Source organism: Phyllobates terribilis, unplaced genomic scaffold (assembly GCF_046119375.1).
Source record: "Phyllobates terribilis strain yellow unplaced genomic scaffold, ASM4611937v1 Scaffold_12__6_contigs__length_324123572, whole genome shotgun sequence".
NCBI lineage: Eukaryota > Metazoa > Chordata > Amphibia > Anura > Dendrobatidae > Phyllobates > Phyllobates terribilis.
Genome location: NW_027362772.1, coordinates 265,115,402 through 265,129,679, shown reverse-complemented (window position 1 = coordinate 265,129,679; position 14,278 = coordinate 265,115,402). Strand labels below are relative to the sequence as shown.

Here is a 14,278-nt window from a genome sequence, read left to right as displayed (position 1 = left end):
TACTCCTCCTCTGTCTACCACCCTACATGTGTTCTCCACAGTGCTGCACTGCCCTACATCTACTCCTCCTCTGTTTACCACCCTACACGTACTCTCTACAGTGCTACACTGCCCTACATCTCCTCTGTTATCTCTGTCTACCACCCTATCTGTTCTCTTCACAGTGCTGCACCTCCCTACATTTACTCCTTCATCTGTCTACCACCCTACCCATCATCTCCACAGTCCTGTACTGACCTACACCTCCTCCCTCATCTCCGTATATACCCTATCCTTGCTCATGATGGTGCTAATGATCTAAGACTAACATCCCCCATAATTCAAATTTCCCACTCCTGTCTCTCTAGGACTTCTCTCATGCTGCACCAGTTCTCTAGAATGCTCTACCCCAATGTCCACATTTATTAGTGTGCCCTAAAAAACACATCTTTTACAGCTGGCCTATCATATCATTTCACTTATCTAACGGTTCTAAATTCTCTTTTCCTACAATTTACATCAGACGTTGGTTCTTTCTATCATCTGTTCCCTCCATGCACTCAGTAGTACTTTGTATCTGGGCATATACAGATACTGGCTGATGACCGGTTCATGTAGTTTTACATGAATACCCTTATTTTTTAATATTGATGGCTGGACTGTACATGACAAGCTTTTTTTACCTTTTGGGTCTCCCCAATTTCCACATAAATTGTAAGCTCTTGTGAGCAGGATCCTTACACCTACTGTGCTGAAATATGTGTTACTCTGTACTAGCTGATGTTGGTTGTACCCTCTGAATTGTAAAGTGCTGCGGAATATGTTGGCACCATAGAAATAAAAAATTATTATTATTCACATCAGCTATGGCCAGATTTAATAAGAAATTAAAGAGGTTGTCCACCACTTTTACATTGATGATCTATCCTTAAGGTAGGTCATCAATGTCTGATTGGCCAGAGTCCGACACTCGGCACCCCCGCTGATCAGCTGTTATTGGGGTCGGCGGCCGGCAGGAAGTACTTACTTGCGGAGCTGGCCGTTAACTTGTAGTGGCCGGGGCCTGGTACTGCACATCCGCCTCCTATTGATTTGAATGGGAGGCAAATCTGTAGTACCAAGCCCCGGCCGCTACAACTAGATGGCCAGCTCCGCGTATGCACTTCCAACACCGATAACAGCTGATTGGCGGGGATGCCGGGTGTCGGACCCAGGCCTATCAGACATTGATGACCTATCTTAAGGAAAATAGTGGACAACCTCTTTACGGGTAGCCAAAACTTTGTGGAATTTGAATGTGACGTTTGCCTTTCTGGTGGACATGGGATTAATGGTCATTTGAATCTGGATGATACAGGGGTTAATTTTGCAGCTAACCAATGCCTAGTCAGAGGAGGTTTTTGCCTTCCAGTACAGAAACATTAAGGCATTAACACTATTTATCTGGTCTGGGATTTGCATTGAAAAGAGGCAGTACATAATGCATCTCCTTTGGAGCCATGGAAGAGCCGGAAGCCTTTTTTCTTTATGGATCCCGCTTGGATTTTTGAAGTGCAAAAGAAATTTAGAAGTGCAAAAGAAGCAACCCATTTATTGAATATATAATCAAGATACGGCATTGGGGAAGACTCAAAAAAGTCCATATTTTATACAATATAACTGGAACTAAAAGGGAAGGCCATGTGTTATATATTTGCTAGGGGAAATGCAAAGTGGCCATATACTGTGCATTATTATCCAGTATCAATATAAGCAAGGGATCGGGGAGCCATGCAATGCAACTGTGAGGAAGGCACTGGATGGGCAGTAAATAGTAAGGCTGCACATTATAGTATATGTATGACCAGGGAGCTGTAGAATTCAGAAAGGAAAGAGGCCATTTGTTATATATCCCATTAGAGAGAAGTAAAAAGAGGGAGGAGGTAGAAGAAGCAATGTATAACATGGCTAATCACAGGGCTGCGCGGCAAAGAGTGGATCCTGCATCTGATCCAACAACTATATAGATTGTTGTTATACTTCTTTCGGGAATTTCTCTAGCACTAATAATGCAGTCGAAGATGTGCAAGTCATATATGAATTAGAATAAGGAAATGCAATGGTCCCTCAGCCGATATGTCTCAAACAATTGGTGTCTTACCACAAGGTCCTTTGCTGATTACTTTGATCCTTCTCTGCTGGTTGCATTGGGCTCTTTCAAGTTCACACTCATTGCTGTAGGTGGAGTAGTCAGAGCCACAGACGGGGGCTACCAATGATGGGCAAGCGGTCTTCTTGCAGACGCAGGTTGCCTGAGATGGGTCAGTACTGCTCTTCTCACACACGGCACCAAATCCACAAAGCATTCCTCGGCACGCTAGACGAAAGAAAAGTAACCATTAGGATTATGGTGGTCATAAGCAATGAAAAATGCCAACTACTGCCTGCTCCATCTCATTCAGCTCCTACGGTGTAGTTTTAGTAGCTCTGTAGTAGTATTCATGGAGATGAGCAGTTCAGGGTTCGTACCAGACACCTCGTGTCCAATACTGAACTCCGATCAAGGACTTTTCCTGGAAGTCCGTTTTGGTGTTCGGCGTTCTGGGAGGAGAGAGAGAGACCCCTAGCCCTTACTATGACCATGCTAGAAGATGGAAAGGTAACCGTTAGGATTATGGTGGCTATAAGAAATGAAAATGCCAACAACTGGTCAATAGTGTTGACTGCACCCAACACTGAAAAGTGTGTTTTTGCGAAGCTCGGCAACCATAATTTAATATATTTTGAACCTCTACTCTACAGATCCATTTGTACTTAAGAAAATATTGAGAAAAGTTAGCTAAATGTTCATCTTCTCTTACAGATGATAATATTAAACAATATAACTAATTACAAAAAATTAAAATTGGACAGCATGTGTATGATGCATATCAGATAGGGATGGACATATCATTGGTGCAATTGTGCTGCTTCACATGGGCCCAAATGGTAAGGGGCGCCATGAAGCACCTCCAACGCAAGTGGGGGCTCTTGGGCTGCAAAAGTTCCCATGTATTGGTGTTCCACAGGGGCCCTCTTCTGTCTCTGTCCGACAGTGATATCAGAAATGGTTAACTGTAACCTACCTGCCCAAATAAACCAAGGGTAATATAGCAAAGCAATGAATTAATAATATATTTGGAGGAGATGACCGGAAGCAATCATGTGATGGTGGAGCACAGCTTTAATGACAGACACTCTCTCATTAGTTAAGGTATATAATGACCGTCTTCCACCGTGCACAATGGGAGGGAGGAGGTGACATGTTAGAAGCCATTAGTACAGACCGCCACAGGGTCCTACCGGACTTAATTAACAGTGGCATGCTCATCTAAGGCATTGCTGCGCCTTGCATCTCCAGCAGAGCTCGTCTTTATAAGTACCCAACACTTGTATGAATATAGATTTATTGGAGGATTCTTCCATACCATGCTGTCAAGAGGAAAATACTGCTCAAGATTATGGTGAATTACAAAGAGGAGGCCTGAACTAATATTTGCTAGAATAAGAACATCATGACTCCAAGAGGAATTTCCACTATCTAGATGTCAATAAAGTCTTCAGGGATATTGAGATATTGATTTTTATATCAACTGGTCAGAGGTCAACCGGCCAGCTGTGCAAGCTCTAAATCTTCCTGCTGCAAACACAATGAAGTGTCTACAAAAGTGGCTCCTAAAACACCAGTGCCAGCTGTGTTACTCCACACAAAGATATTTAACCTAAGCCCACCATAGCCATTACTTACTTTGTTGGCAGTTCTGAGCTGAACGTGCAAGTTAATGAGGGATCAAGAGTAATAACTTCTGTCTACACGACAGTCGCTGGTTATCTTCTGTCTAATACCAGCCTAGAAATAGTCAATCTGAAATTACTTGGTCTAACTAGCATCTATCATTCTTGTCCAACAGATGTTGGATTCCCAAAGGAGACTACAAGTAAGAAAATACATTATGGCGATAGCTGCCTCCTGCGTCATCTCATTCAGCTCCTACAGTGTAGTTCTAGTAGCTGTGTAGTAGTATTCATGAAAAGAGATGAGCGAACCCGAACTCTAAAGTTTGGGGTTCATACCGGACAACTAGTGTTCAATGCTGAACTCCGATCACCGACTTCTCTGGGAAGTCCGTTTTGGTGTTCAGAGTTCCGGGAAGAGAGAGAGACCACTAGCCCTTACTATGACCATTTTACAGCACCAAAGTTCAGGTCTCCATTGACTTCTATAGGGTTGGGGGTGGGGTTCAAGTTCCGGTAGAGTTCTGGTACCCGAACCCAACTTTGGACAAAAGTTTGGTCAAACTCCACGAAAACCGCGCATTCACGGGTCCGCTCATCCATATTCATGAACCAAGAAACTAAAAGAGCTGTTCCAATTTCAAAGGTCTGTTGTCCTAAGGCTTGATCTGTATGTAAATAACAAAAACAGCCTCACAACCATTGCCAATACGGCAAAGCCCCACCACTGCTCCCTGCTGGTCTTGTTGACATGGTGGAAGTGTTGACATCATGCCTACAACACTTGTCCACTGCAGCCAATCCCTGGCCTCAATGGTCTTCTGTAGCCTACCTCGGCATGATCACTGATCACAGTGATTGGCTGCAGTGCTCACATGCTGTAGATGTGACGTCAACACTGCAGCCATAATATCAAGACCGACAGGGAGCAGCGGAGAGGCATCGCTGGAGTGGCAATGGATGCGTAAGGGTGGTTTAGTCGTTTGCAAATAGATCGAGACTTACTGTATGTTAAAGGGGGTATTCTGGTTTCAACGTTCTTGTACCCGAAGGAATTCCGCAGTGCATAAGATTTAAAGTAATATTATTACAAAATGTGAATATTAACAGGAAGCAATGCAGATTCTGGGTCCGCAATCTCAGGGGCCTCCTGGAATAGCTCTTGAACCACACAAACCTAACCACAAGCCACTCCCTGGAGCAACTGTCCTTGAGGTTTTACATTTCATGACTTTCAATACCTGGGTTAATAAGATGTGCCTTATTTTCATCACGTCAAGAAAAAGGTTTATTAAGACAGGCACTTGTTCGACTGGATCTCAATCATCCACAAAGTGGTGTCTATGAATAAGAGATCATCAAAACTAGATGACTTGGAGACACAAGTGCTTCCCGTGCACTGGAAAGCTCTGATGATCCTTCATTTCTCAGATAGTAGGGTAGAGAAAGCCTGTGATCGTAGCAGACACATGATGCTTATCGATGCCATCAAAATGTCCACAAGCACTTACAGGAGGCTCTGCTGCCTCTCATAAATAACAAGCTTCTATTAGGAGATACCAGAGTATTACATACAGAAAATTCTCCATCCTGGTGGGAATGAGACAATAAGTAGCATGCGGACCAATCATTTTATGGAAATATATATATACAATATACACTGTGTGCAGAATTATTAGGCAAGTTGTATTTTAGAGGATTATTTTTATTATTGATCAACAACTATGTTCTCAATCAACCCAAAAGACTCATAAATATCCAAGCTTAATATTTTTTGAAGTTGGAGTGGGTTTTTTTTAGATTTGGTTATCTTAGGAGGATATCTCTTTGTGCAGGTAACTATTACTGTGCAGAATTATTAGGCAACTTAATAAAAACCAAATATAATCCCATCTCACTTGTTTATTTTCACCAGGTAAACCAATATCAGTGCACAAAATTTAGAAATAAACATTTCTGACATGCAAAAACAAAAAAATGAGTGATCAATATAGCCACCTTTCTTTATGATGACACTCAACAGCCTTCCATCCATAGATTCTGTCAGTTGCTTGATCTGTTTTCGATCAACATTGCGTGCAGCAGCCACCACAGCCTCCCAGACACTGTTCCGAGAGGTGTACTGTTTTCCCTCCCTGTAGATCTCACATTTTATGATAGACCACAGGTTCTCTATGGGGTTCAGATCAGGTGAACAAGGGGGCCATGTCATTATTTTTTCTTCTTTTAGACCTTTACTGGCCAGCCATGCTGTGGAGCGAACGATACCGACTTCTTCCTGTACCACTGCTTGAAGAAGTTGTCTTCCAGAAACTGGCAGTAAGTCTGGGAGTTGAGCTTCACTCCATCCTCTACCCGAAAAGGTCCCACAAGTTCATCTTTGATGATACCAGCCCATACCAGTACCCCACCTCCACCTTGCTGGCGTCTGAGTCGGAGTGGAGCTCTCTGCCCTTTACTGATCCAGCCTCTGGCCCATCCATCTGGCCCATCAAGAGTCACTCTCATTTCATCAGTCCATAAAACCTTTGAAAAATCAGTCTTAAGATATTTCTTGGCCCATTCTTGACGTTTTATCTTATGTTTCTTGTTCAAAGGTGGTCGTTTTTCAGCCTTCCTTACCTTGGCCATGTCCCTGAGTATCGCACACCTTGACCTTTTTGATACTCCAGTAACGTTGCAGCTCTGAAATATGGCAAAACTGGTGCTGAATGGCATCTTGACAGCTTCATGCTTGATTTTCCTCAATTCATGGGCAGTTATTTTGCGCCTTTTTTGGCCAACACGCTTCTTGCGACCCTGTTGGCTATTTGCCATGAAACGCTTGATTGTTCGGTGATCACACTTCAAAAGTTTGGAAATTTCAAGACTGCTGCATCCCTCTGCAAGACATCTCACAATTTTGGACTTTTCAGAGCCCTTCAAATCTCTCTTCTGACCCATTTTGCCAAAGTAAAGGAAGTTGCCTAATAATTAAGCACACCTTATATAGGGTGTTGATGTCATTAGTCAACACCCCTCCTCATTACAGAGATGCACATCACCAGATTTACTTAATTGGTAGTTGGCTCTCAAGCCTATGCAGCTTGGAGTAGGACAGCATGTATAAAAAGTATCATGTGATCAAAATACTCATTTGCCTAATAATTCTGCACACAGTGTATACAATTTAAAATAAACTATGCAGATGCTATTTGTATAACTAATCATTTTTATGAAGAAAGTTGCAACAATATTTTCCACCATACCCCTTAGTCAGGCTCGGACTGGCCCACAGGGGAACAGGAGAATCCTCCGGTAGGCGGCTGTGAAGGACAGCTAATGAGCAGTAATCTTACACTTGATTCACATTTTGCAGAAAAGGTATAATCTAATCATTCATTCAGCAAGCTAGCGAAGTTAATATTACATAGAAGCAGAAGTAAATTTGCGTACTAGGGTCAGGTTATTTTTGCTTGTATTTGAAGAGTGGGTCCCAGGAGTCAATGTTACTGGTGGGCCTTTGTCAATCTAGTCCGACACTGCCCTTCATAACTAACAAGTACATCTAAGGCTGATTTCACACATCAGACCTTGGTTCTGGTAAGGACTGGCAGCATGTCTCCTAACTTCAACACAGGTGTCTCCTATAAGCTGAACACATTTGACTTTTATGGACCGAGTACAGACAGGCTGTGCGTCTCCTGACCTAAGGCTAGGTGCAGATGACCGTGTATCCTCTCATCCGAGAGAATAGAGTCAATTATGTAAATCTGTAAATCTCACTCTGATCAAACACTAATAAGAATTTGATCTGAGCGTGATCCGATTCTCTTGGATGAGGAGAAGATGGAGAAAAAAATTCCATGGAAATTGATGTCATCCGAGTGTGATCCGATGGTTTCCATGGACTCATTGATTTGCACGGCAGGGTGCGATCAGAATAGCGGATCAAACTCGGGCATGCAGCCATTTTTTCCTAGGATAAAAATCGGACATGTGTACGGCCCCATACAAGAACATTGGTCCGGTGCAATCCAATGTTTGCCGGATTGCACTCGAACTGAAAATATGACCATGTGCACGAACCCTAACAATCATTTATGAGGCTGTTGAGTTCAGGTTAGAAGACCTGCTGTCAGTCTGGACAATTGTGGTCCAAACTAGGACTGTATAATTTTGATGTGTGAAGGGTTAGGGTAACAGATACATATATGTGTTTGTTAATATCAAAACCTCTATATACAGTTAAGTGAGTTTAAGAAGATGGCAAACTGGGCAAGTGCCATGGACCCTGTTTCTTTGTTTTACTAGGATCCTAGGAGGAATCTGGGAATGGCCATGCGCACACGGAGTCTTTTTGTAGTATTTTCAGAGCAAAAACTGAGCAGATTCTTCAAGAGTTTGAGCAGAAACTCTCAAAATCCTCCTCCAAATCTCAAAATTCCTCTACTCCAAAAACTCGTAGAAAAACTTTGTGTGCACATAGCCAGTTAGTGGAAAAACACTGCTCTCCACTGACCGTTCCATTAGAGTTACACGGTAGATTTATTTGAGCACTGAATCACTATGTCGTTTGGACACGGTATCAAAGCTTAGGGCAGTATTAGGCTTCATTCACACATCAAATTTAAATTTGACAGATAGTCCTAAAGCTGAAATCCGAGGTTGGCACTGAAGTCCTACCATGGATTTTCCATGGATGTGCTGTGAGCGCACAAGGCATCTGCACCAGGATTAGCCATATTGCCATTTAATAAATCTAATTCTCACTGGGGCTAATGCAACTTTTATTTTTCCAAGGCACTGGCAAAAGTCCAGGTAGAAATTTTCCTCTAGCATTTGATATGAAGAGACAATTTGCATATTTAATTTCCCAGAGGAGAATTGCATGGCTTATAAATCTCACCCTGACATGCCAGGCTTGGCTTGTCACTCTCCACAATGAGAAACATTACCTCCTAAACCCCACTCCAGAGCCTCTCACCTAGCCAAATCAGATCTCATACTTTGCACTGATGAGGGCCAATACCCTTAAACACGGTCTGCAAATTGAGATTCTGGTTTGGTTTTTATCCTAAGTCATGTGACAAGGCTCGTTAAAGAGTCAATATTGACTTTTAGGATCGCTGGTTCCAATAAGTGTCACTAGAGTTCTGGTCTTCTTCTTCTCTGAAGAGACAATTTGCATATTTAATTTCCCAGAGAAGCATGCACGGCCTAAAAGTCTCCTCACTCTGACATGCCAGGCTTGGCTTGCCACTCTTCACTAGTAGAAATGTTACCCCTTAGAGCCTCTAGCATTAGGAAACCCTATCTACATGAGTACCTGTGCCAAAATCCATTTGAAATCCCAAACTTCCCAGGCACAAGATTAGTGAATAAGGGGGAGAATCCTGCTACCTTTTTGGATGATGCTTTCTATTTATTAACATTAGAGAGTCGATGTAATAGAAGTCATTAAGGGGGGGGGGCAGGAATATATGGAGGAATCAATAGAAATAAAGGCTACACTTTCCCTTTAACTGTATTTTATTCACTTGGACCCGATTACATAGAAGGTATATAGATTAGTTCCCATCACTGCTGAATCTGTAACTGCAATCACAAGTTTGCAAGCCGCAGCCCCTGGCTCTGACACTATCGCTCCGATGAATCTAAAGAAAGTTAATTTATTCCATTCCAGAAACTGGCAACAAATTAAGCTGCTAGCGCTTAACAACGGTGATACATTGTGCCTGTAAAGTAGAAGCTCCCAACACAAGTAACATCAGAGACAAACGGCTGCGAGAATGAACCCATTACCCCAACATCTCGCATCTGGTGCGGCATCACAATGCTAATTATCGGGAACTCGTTCGGTAGGCAAGTGGCCCATATTGAGGCGTCCTGGGCTTGTTACAAAACTGAGTGATCTAATGTGAAGCACAAGCGCATTAACATGTCAATGTGTAAATGAACATCTTCTCCGCTCTCTACGGCAAGCGGCAAACTGAACAGGGGCGGAAGGTATCTTAAAGCCAAGTTATTAGACTAAAAGGAACTCAAGATGCCAGAATGCATGAAACTAAGCAAGCACTCAGGGAATTACAGAAGAGCGCAATATATGAGATACGTCTAACCTTCTCTCATTCCAGTAGGCAATAAAAGCCGCGATGGGTGCAAATTAGATAAGAGTTTTAAGCATTTAGGCTTGGACTGGCCCACCGGAGAACAGGGGAATCCTCCGGTGGACCACCACCCTCTTATATGAGCAGTACTTGGCACTATATACTTGATTTACCGCATACAGACAAAGGTAAAATCTTATTCATTTAACAATCAACCCAGTTTATCGCTATAGAAATGTGTGATTGAGGATAAAGTCATATTGGTATGTAGCTGAAATGTGGGGCCCTGGAGTTGATGTTACTGGTGGGCCCTTGGCTCCCCAGTCCGACATTGATTGCACTGGTGCAAGAGGGAAGAAAAGTTTACATTCCTTCCTGCTAATCTAAAAAGCACAGCGCCCGCTGGTGATTAGGCAAAAGGATCTACGATTATGCAACCCTTCTAGACTGGGTCACAAAAGTTTGATAAATTTAACCCTAAGGATATGTTCACCCTGAGTTCTTCTAGTTCGATTTTGAAGCAGATCCACTCAAAAAATTCACATCCAAAACCACTTCAAATGTTTTTTTGATGTGGATTTTGGAGAGAAACCGCTTCAAAATCCTTGTGCGTGAACCCACTCTAAGGTTAGGTTTCCACTGAATTTTCTGTTCTTAGGATTTTTTGGAGGGGAGCAGATTCGTTTCCATGGCTTTGTGCACACTGAGTTTTTTTGCTGAGGTTTTGGAATGGAAATTAAGCCAGAACTCTACAGATGCTCCTTATAAATGTAAAACTTATCAAAAACTCAGTTTCTGTTCAGTTTCCAAAAACTCAACAAAAAGTCTCCTTGTGCATACAGCCAAAATCATCTTCAAAAACATTTGGAAAGCTCTTCTTAGTAAATCCACATTGCTGATCGCATGAGTTTTTTTAGGGCATTTTTTGAGGTTTTGAAAAATGTCTGGTGGAAAAAAGTGTATGTTACTTCTTTGAAGTGGATCCTGATGGAATCCACTATAACTCGGCAATGTTTAATCAAAAGGCTGAAAAATCCGCTCAAGCAAAAAGAGATGTCCTAGAACTCTTCAAAATTGCTTCAAGAAAAGCTTCAGGAATAGGAAAACTCTTTAAAAAATTCCACAAAAATGAAGATCTTCTTGATGCCATCTCCAGTTGAAAAACTCATAGTGTTTGATTAATAAAAAACTCCAAGTGAACAAAGCCTCAATGTCCAGCTCTAGCTCATGAAAATACCAGGATTATACAGCCATCCTGACACGGATTTTCAGTGTAAGTAAACCAGCCCCATCAGGTCTCAGCAATCTATTTATTAACATATGCAGCTTGTAAATTGAAACAGACAGATCTGCTTTTAAAGCCATTGGAGTAAACCACTTACCATGCATCAACCGCAAAGTGTATTATTTGCATTTCAGATTTATTAAAATCACCACATTTACTGCTAACAATCAAGAAAACTAAATGGAGAACTTGAAATGATAAGTGAAGTCTGTTACTTAAGAAAGGAAAATGTGCAAGGAAACTGGGAGCACATGGAGCTTCTATTATAGCACACAAGACAAGCAAATATTCAGCACTTTGCCAAGTGATCACACAAGGTATTGGCAGAGTTACCAAATTAGGTAAAATTTGCACAAAAATTTAGCATATTTTACCCCTTTTGCACCTTTCTAAATAGTGGATGGGGCATGGTAAAATGGGTTACGACAGCACCCCATAGGACAAAAACAGTTTAATATAGACCAGAAAACTGTCGAAACTTGTAGCTAAAGTCTACACTAGTTCATAGCTGCTACATGGGCAGCCCAAAAATGTGCCAAATTTATTAGGTGTGCACTTAATTAATTTTGGGCTCCTTGCTCCAGGAAGATTTCAGTTTATCAAGACTTATGCATGTAACTCCAATCTTGATAAATTCACCCAAAATTGATCTTCAGTAAAAAAAAAAAAAACTTTGGGGGTGAATTTACTGCAGATACTTAGAAAAATCTCAGGAGGCAAAAATCTGATTTCACCAGTATTGGTGTTAAACATCTGCTGATGGCAGGACTTCTTCCCAATGATCTAGTTCTGGCATTCTTGCTTCTGGGTCGACGCTTCTACAGACATACTGTAACTAGGGATGAGCGGACCACCCGTGGAAGTTCAGGTTCTGGTTCTCAAAGAGTCCCCGAACTTGAACCAGAACCCGAATTCCACTGAAAACAATGGAGACCCCAACTTTGGATCTCTATCTCACGGACTTCCCCCGGAACTCCGAACATTCCAACGGACTTCCGGGAGAAGTCCGTGTTCGGCAATCAGCACTGAACACTGAGTGTCCGGTATGAACGCTGAACTTGTAAGTTCTGCTTTGCTCATCTCTAACTGTAACTTGAAGCTCCTAGCAGGGGCATAATTATAATAGGTGCAGGGGTTGCAGTTGAATCCAAGCCCTGGAGCTTGAGGGGCCCAAATGGTCATTTTGGGCCAAATTAGAAAACCGATACTTATATAGACCCATGATAGTTGGGGACCCTATTAGACATTTTGCATTGGGGCCTTTGAGCTTCAAGTTAAGGCACTGGCTCCTATAAATAAAACAAAAGCCCTCCCCCCACTTACTATGTGCCATTTCACATACTGGTGCCTTCATATGTCATGGGCTAGGTACCAGGTGTGACATCATAATTGTGAATTGTCCCAGTTTCCTTGGGCCTTTTGGCTTAAAGGGGGCTGGGTTTATGTACACTCTGCCCAAAAGTGGGTGTAGGAAAGATAAAGGTCTCCCAGAAGGAGCAGGATTTCGGTGCTGGAATGAAACGTCCCGGTAAATATTGGCAATTATGTGACTGCCACCTCTGCACCCTCTATTCTTACACACTCCTGTAGTATTATTACTCCTATTGATAAAGGGCTTCATCGTGTATATAAGACAAATAAAATAAGATAAATGTGGTGGATATGTTCTGATTAAAAGCCCCTACATTAAAATTATAATTAAAAGCCCAAATTATTATCACGTTCACATAAAACTGATTTGCCGATGAATTACCAAAATGCTCAATCACTGGCTGATTGGATCCATTATGCGGGTCCCAAAACCAGTGCTGTCGGAAGCACACCCCTCGAAACAAGGACCTTTTGGTACCATTATTAAAGGTCCATGTAAAGCCTTAAACAATCACCGAATGACTTATGTTGTCGATCAGCGAGAGTTGGGCTATTTATTTTTTTATTTTTTGACATTCTCTCGGGTCACACTATATAAATCCATGCCGTTTGCATGGATTTATATAGTGTGACCGAGTTGTCAAGCACTTTCCAAGTGATGCTAAAATCGCTTGGAAAGCGCTTGACAACCCGCATGCAGAAATGCATGTGAAGAACATCCGCTTGTCCCTGGCAGGAAAACGCATGTACAATCCGCATGTACAATCCGCATGCTTTTTTTCTGCCAGGGAGATGCAGAAACGCTCAGGAAAAAATCCTGAGCATTTCTGCATCGTGGGCACATAGCCTTATGGGCAGAAATCTACCTGTGTAAACCCAACTTTTTGACGTTGGACAATCTTTCTACACTTGCTCAGAAAGTATTGGCCCCAACTTGTACTTTAGCACTTAGCAATAGATTTCTCTCCATTTTCCAGAGTTGTAAGTCACTACTGATAAGTTTTACATAAACTTTTTTTTTTGCATGACATGTAAATTTGGTTCATATTATGTAACCTCAGCAGCAATTTATCTTGTTTCCGGCAACTACCCTCTTTTCGAACATGGAACTGCGGTTGAGCGCTGCCCATAGACATGGATACGACAACCTCCCGCTGAGCAAAACTGACAAATAAGGAAGCAGCTGGATGCTTTGGGATAGATATAGCATCTCTTTTGTATGGAAGAGTTAATGACACAATGCTAAATCTTTAGTGCAGCAGAGGCAGAAGAGCTGGAGTGGAATTAATACAAGAGCGGTGAGATGAGCAGTATGCAAATCCACTGATCACACATCCTCAGGCTCCGGCTATCCTCCCCCTCCTAGATACAGAAACACCTCTATCGCAGGCAGACTATGCTAATGTGACCCAGCTAATCCATACGGCCTGCTCATTGCCCTGACCAAAGGACAAGTATATGAGGAAATAAAAGCAGCTAGCAATGGGGAGATGATGAGGCTTCGCTCAGACGGCGAGAGAGGAAGGGAAGGAAAATAGATAGAAAGCCAAACAAAGGAGGAGAATGTGTGGGTGAAGAAATCAATGTGAGAAGAGTGTCACCAAAATGAAATATCTCCAAGCAGCCAATGTGTGCGCTGGTATGTCTACATATATAGAGCTGCTAGAACATGAGCATTTTTCCTCAAGATGCCTAAATATTGCTAAAGGGAACAATTGCACCCACCACCGAGGGCCGGGGATTGAAGTATTGGAATATAAGACCCTCTCCGAGACCTTTCATCCTTAGTGCCCCAATCTTC

General features: G+C 42.3%; 1 protein-coding gene across 11 annotated transcripts in view; it reads right to left on the bottom strand.

The window, feature by feature from the left end:
• The window catches only part of AGRN (agrin), a 568,214-nt gene that overhangs the window by 196,183 nt on the left and 357,753 nt on the right, over positions 1 to 14,278 (bottom strand). For all 11 annotated transcript variants that reach the window (XM_073656959.1, XM_073656964.1, XM_073656966.1 and 8 more), the window contains one exon: positions 2,120 to 2,335. In XM_073656959.1, the coding sequence (XP_073513060.1) occupies positions 2,120 to 2,335 (216 nt within the window). The remainder of the gene's footprint in view (positions 1 to 2,119; positions 2,336 to 14,278) is intronic.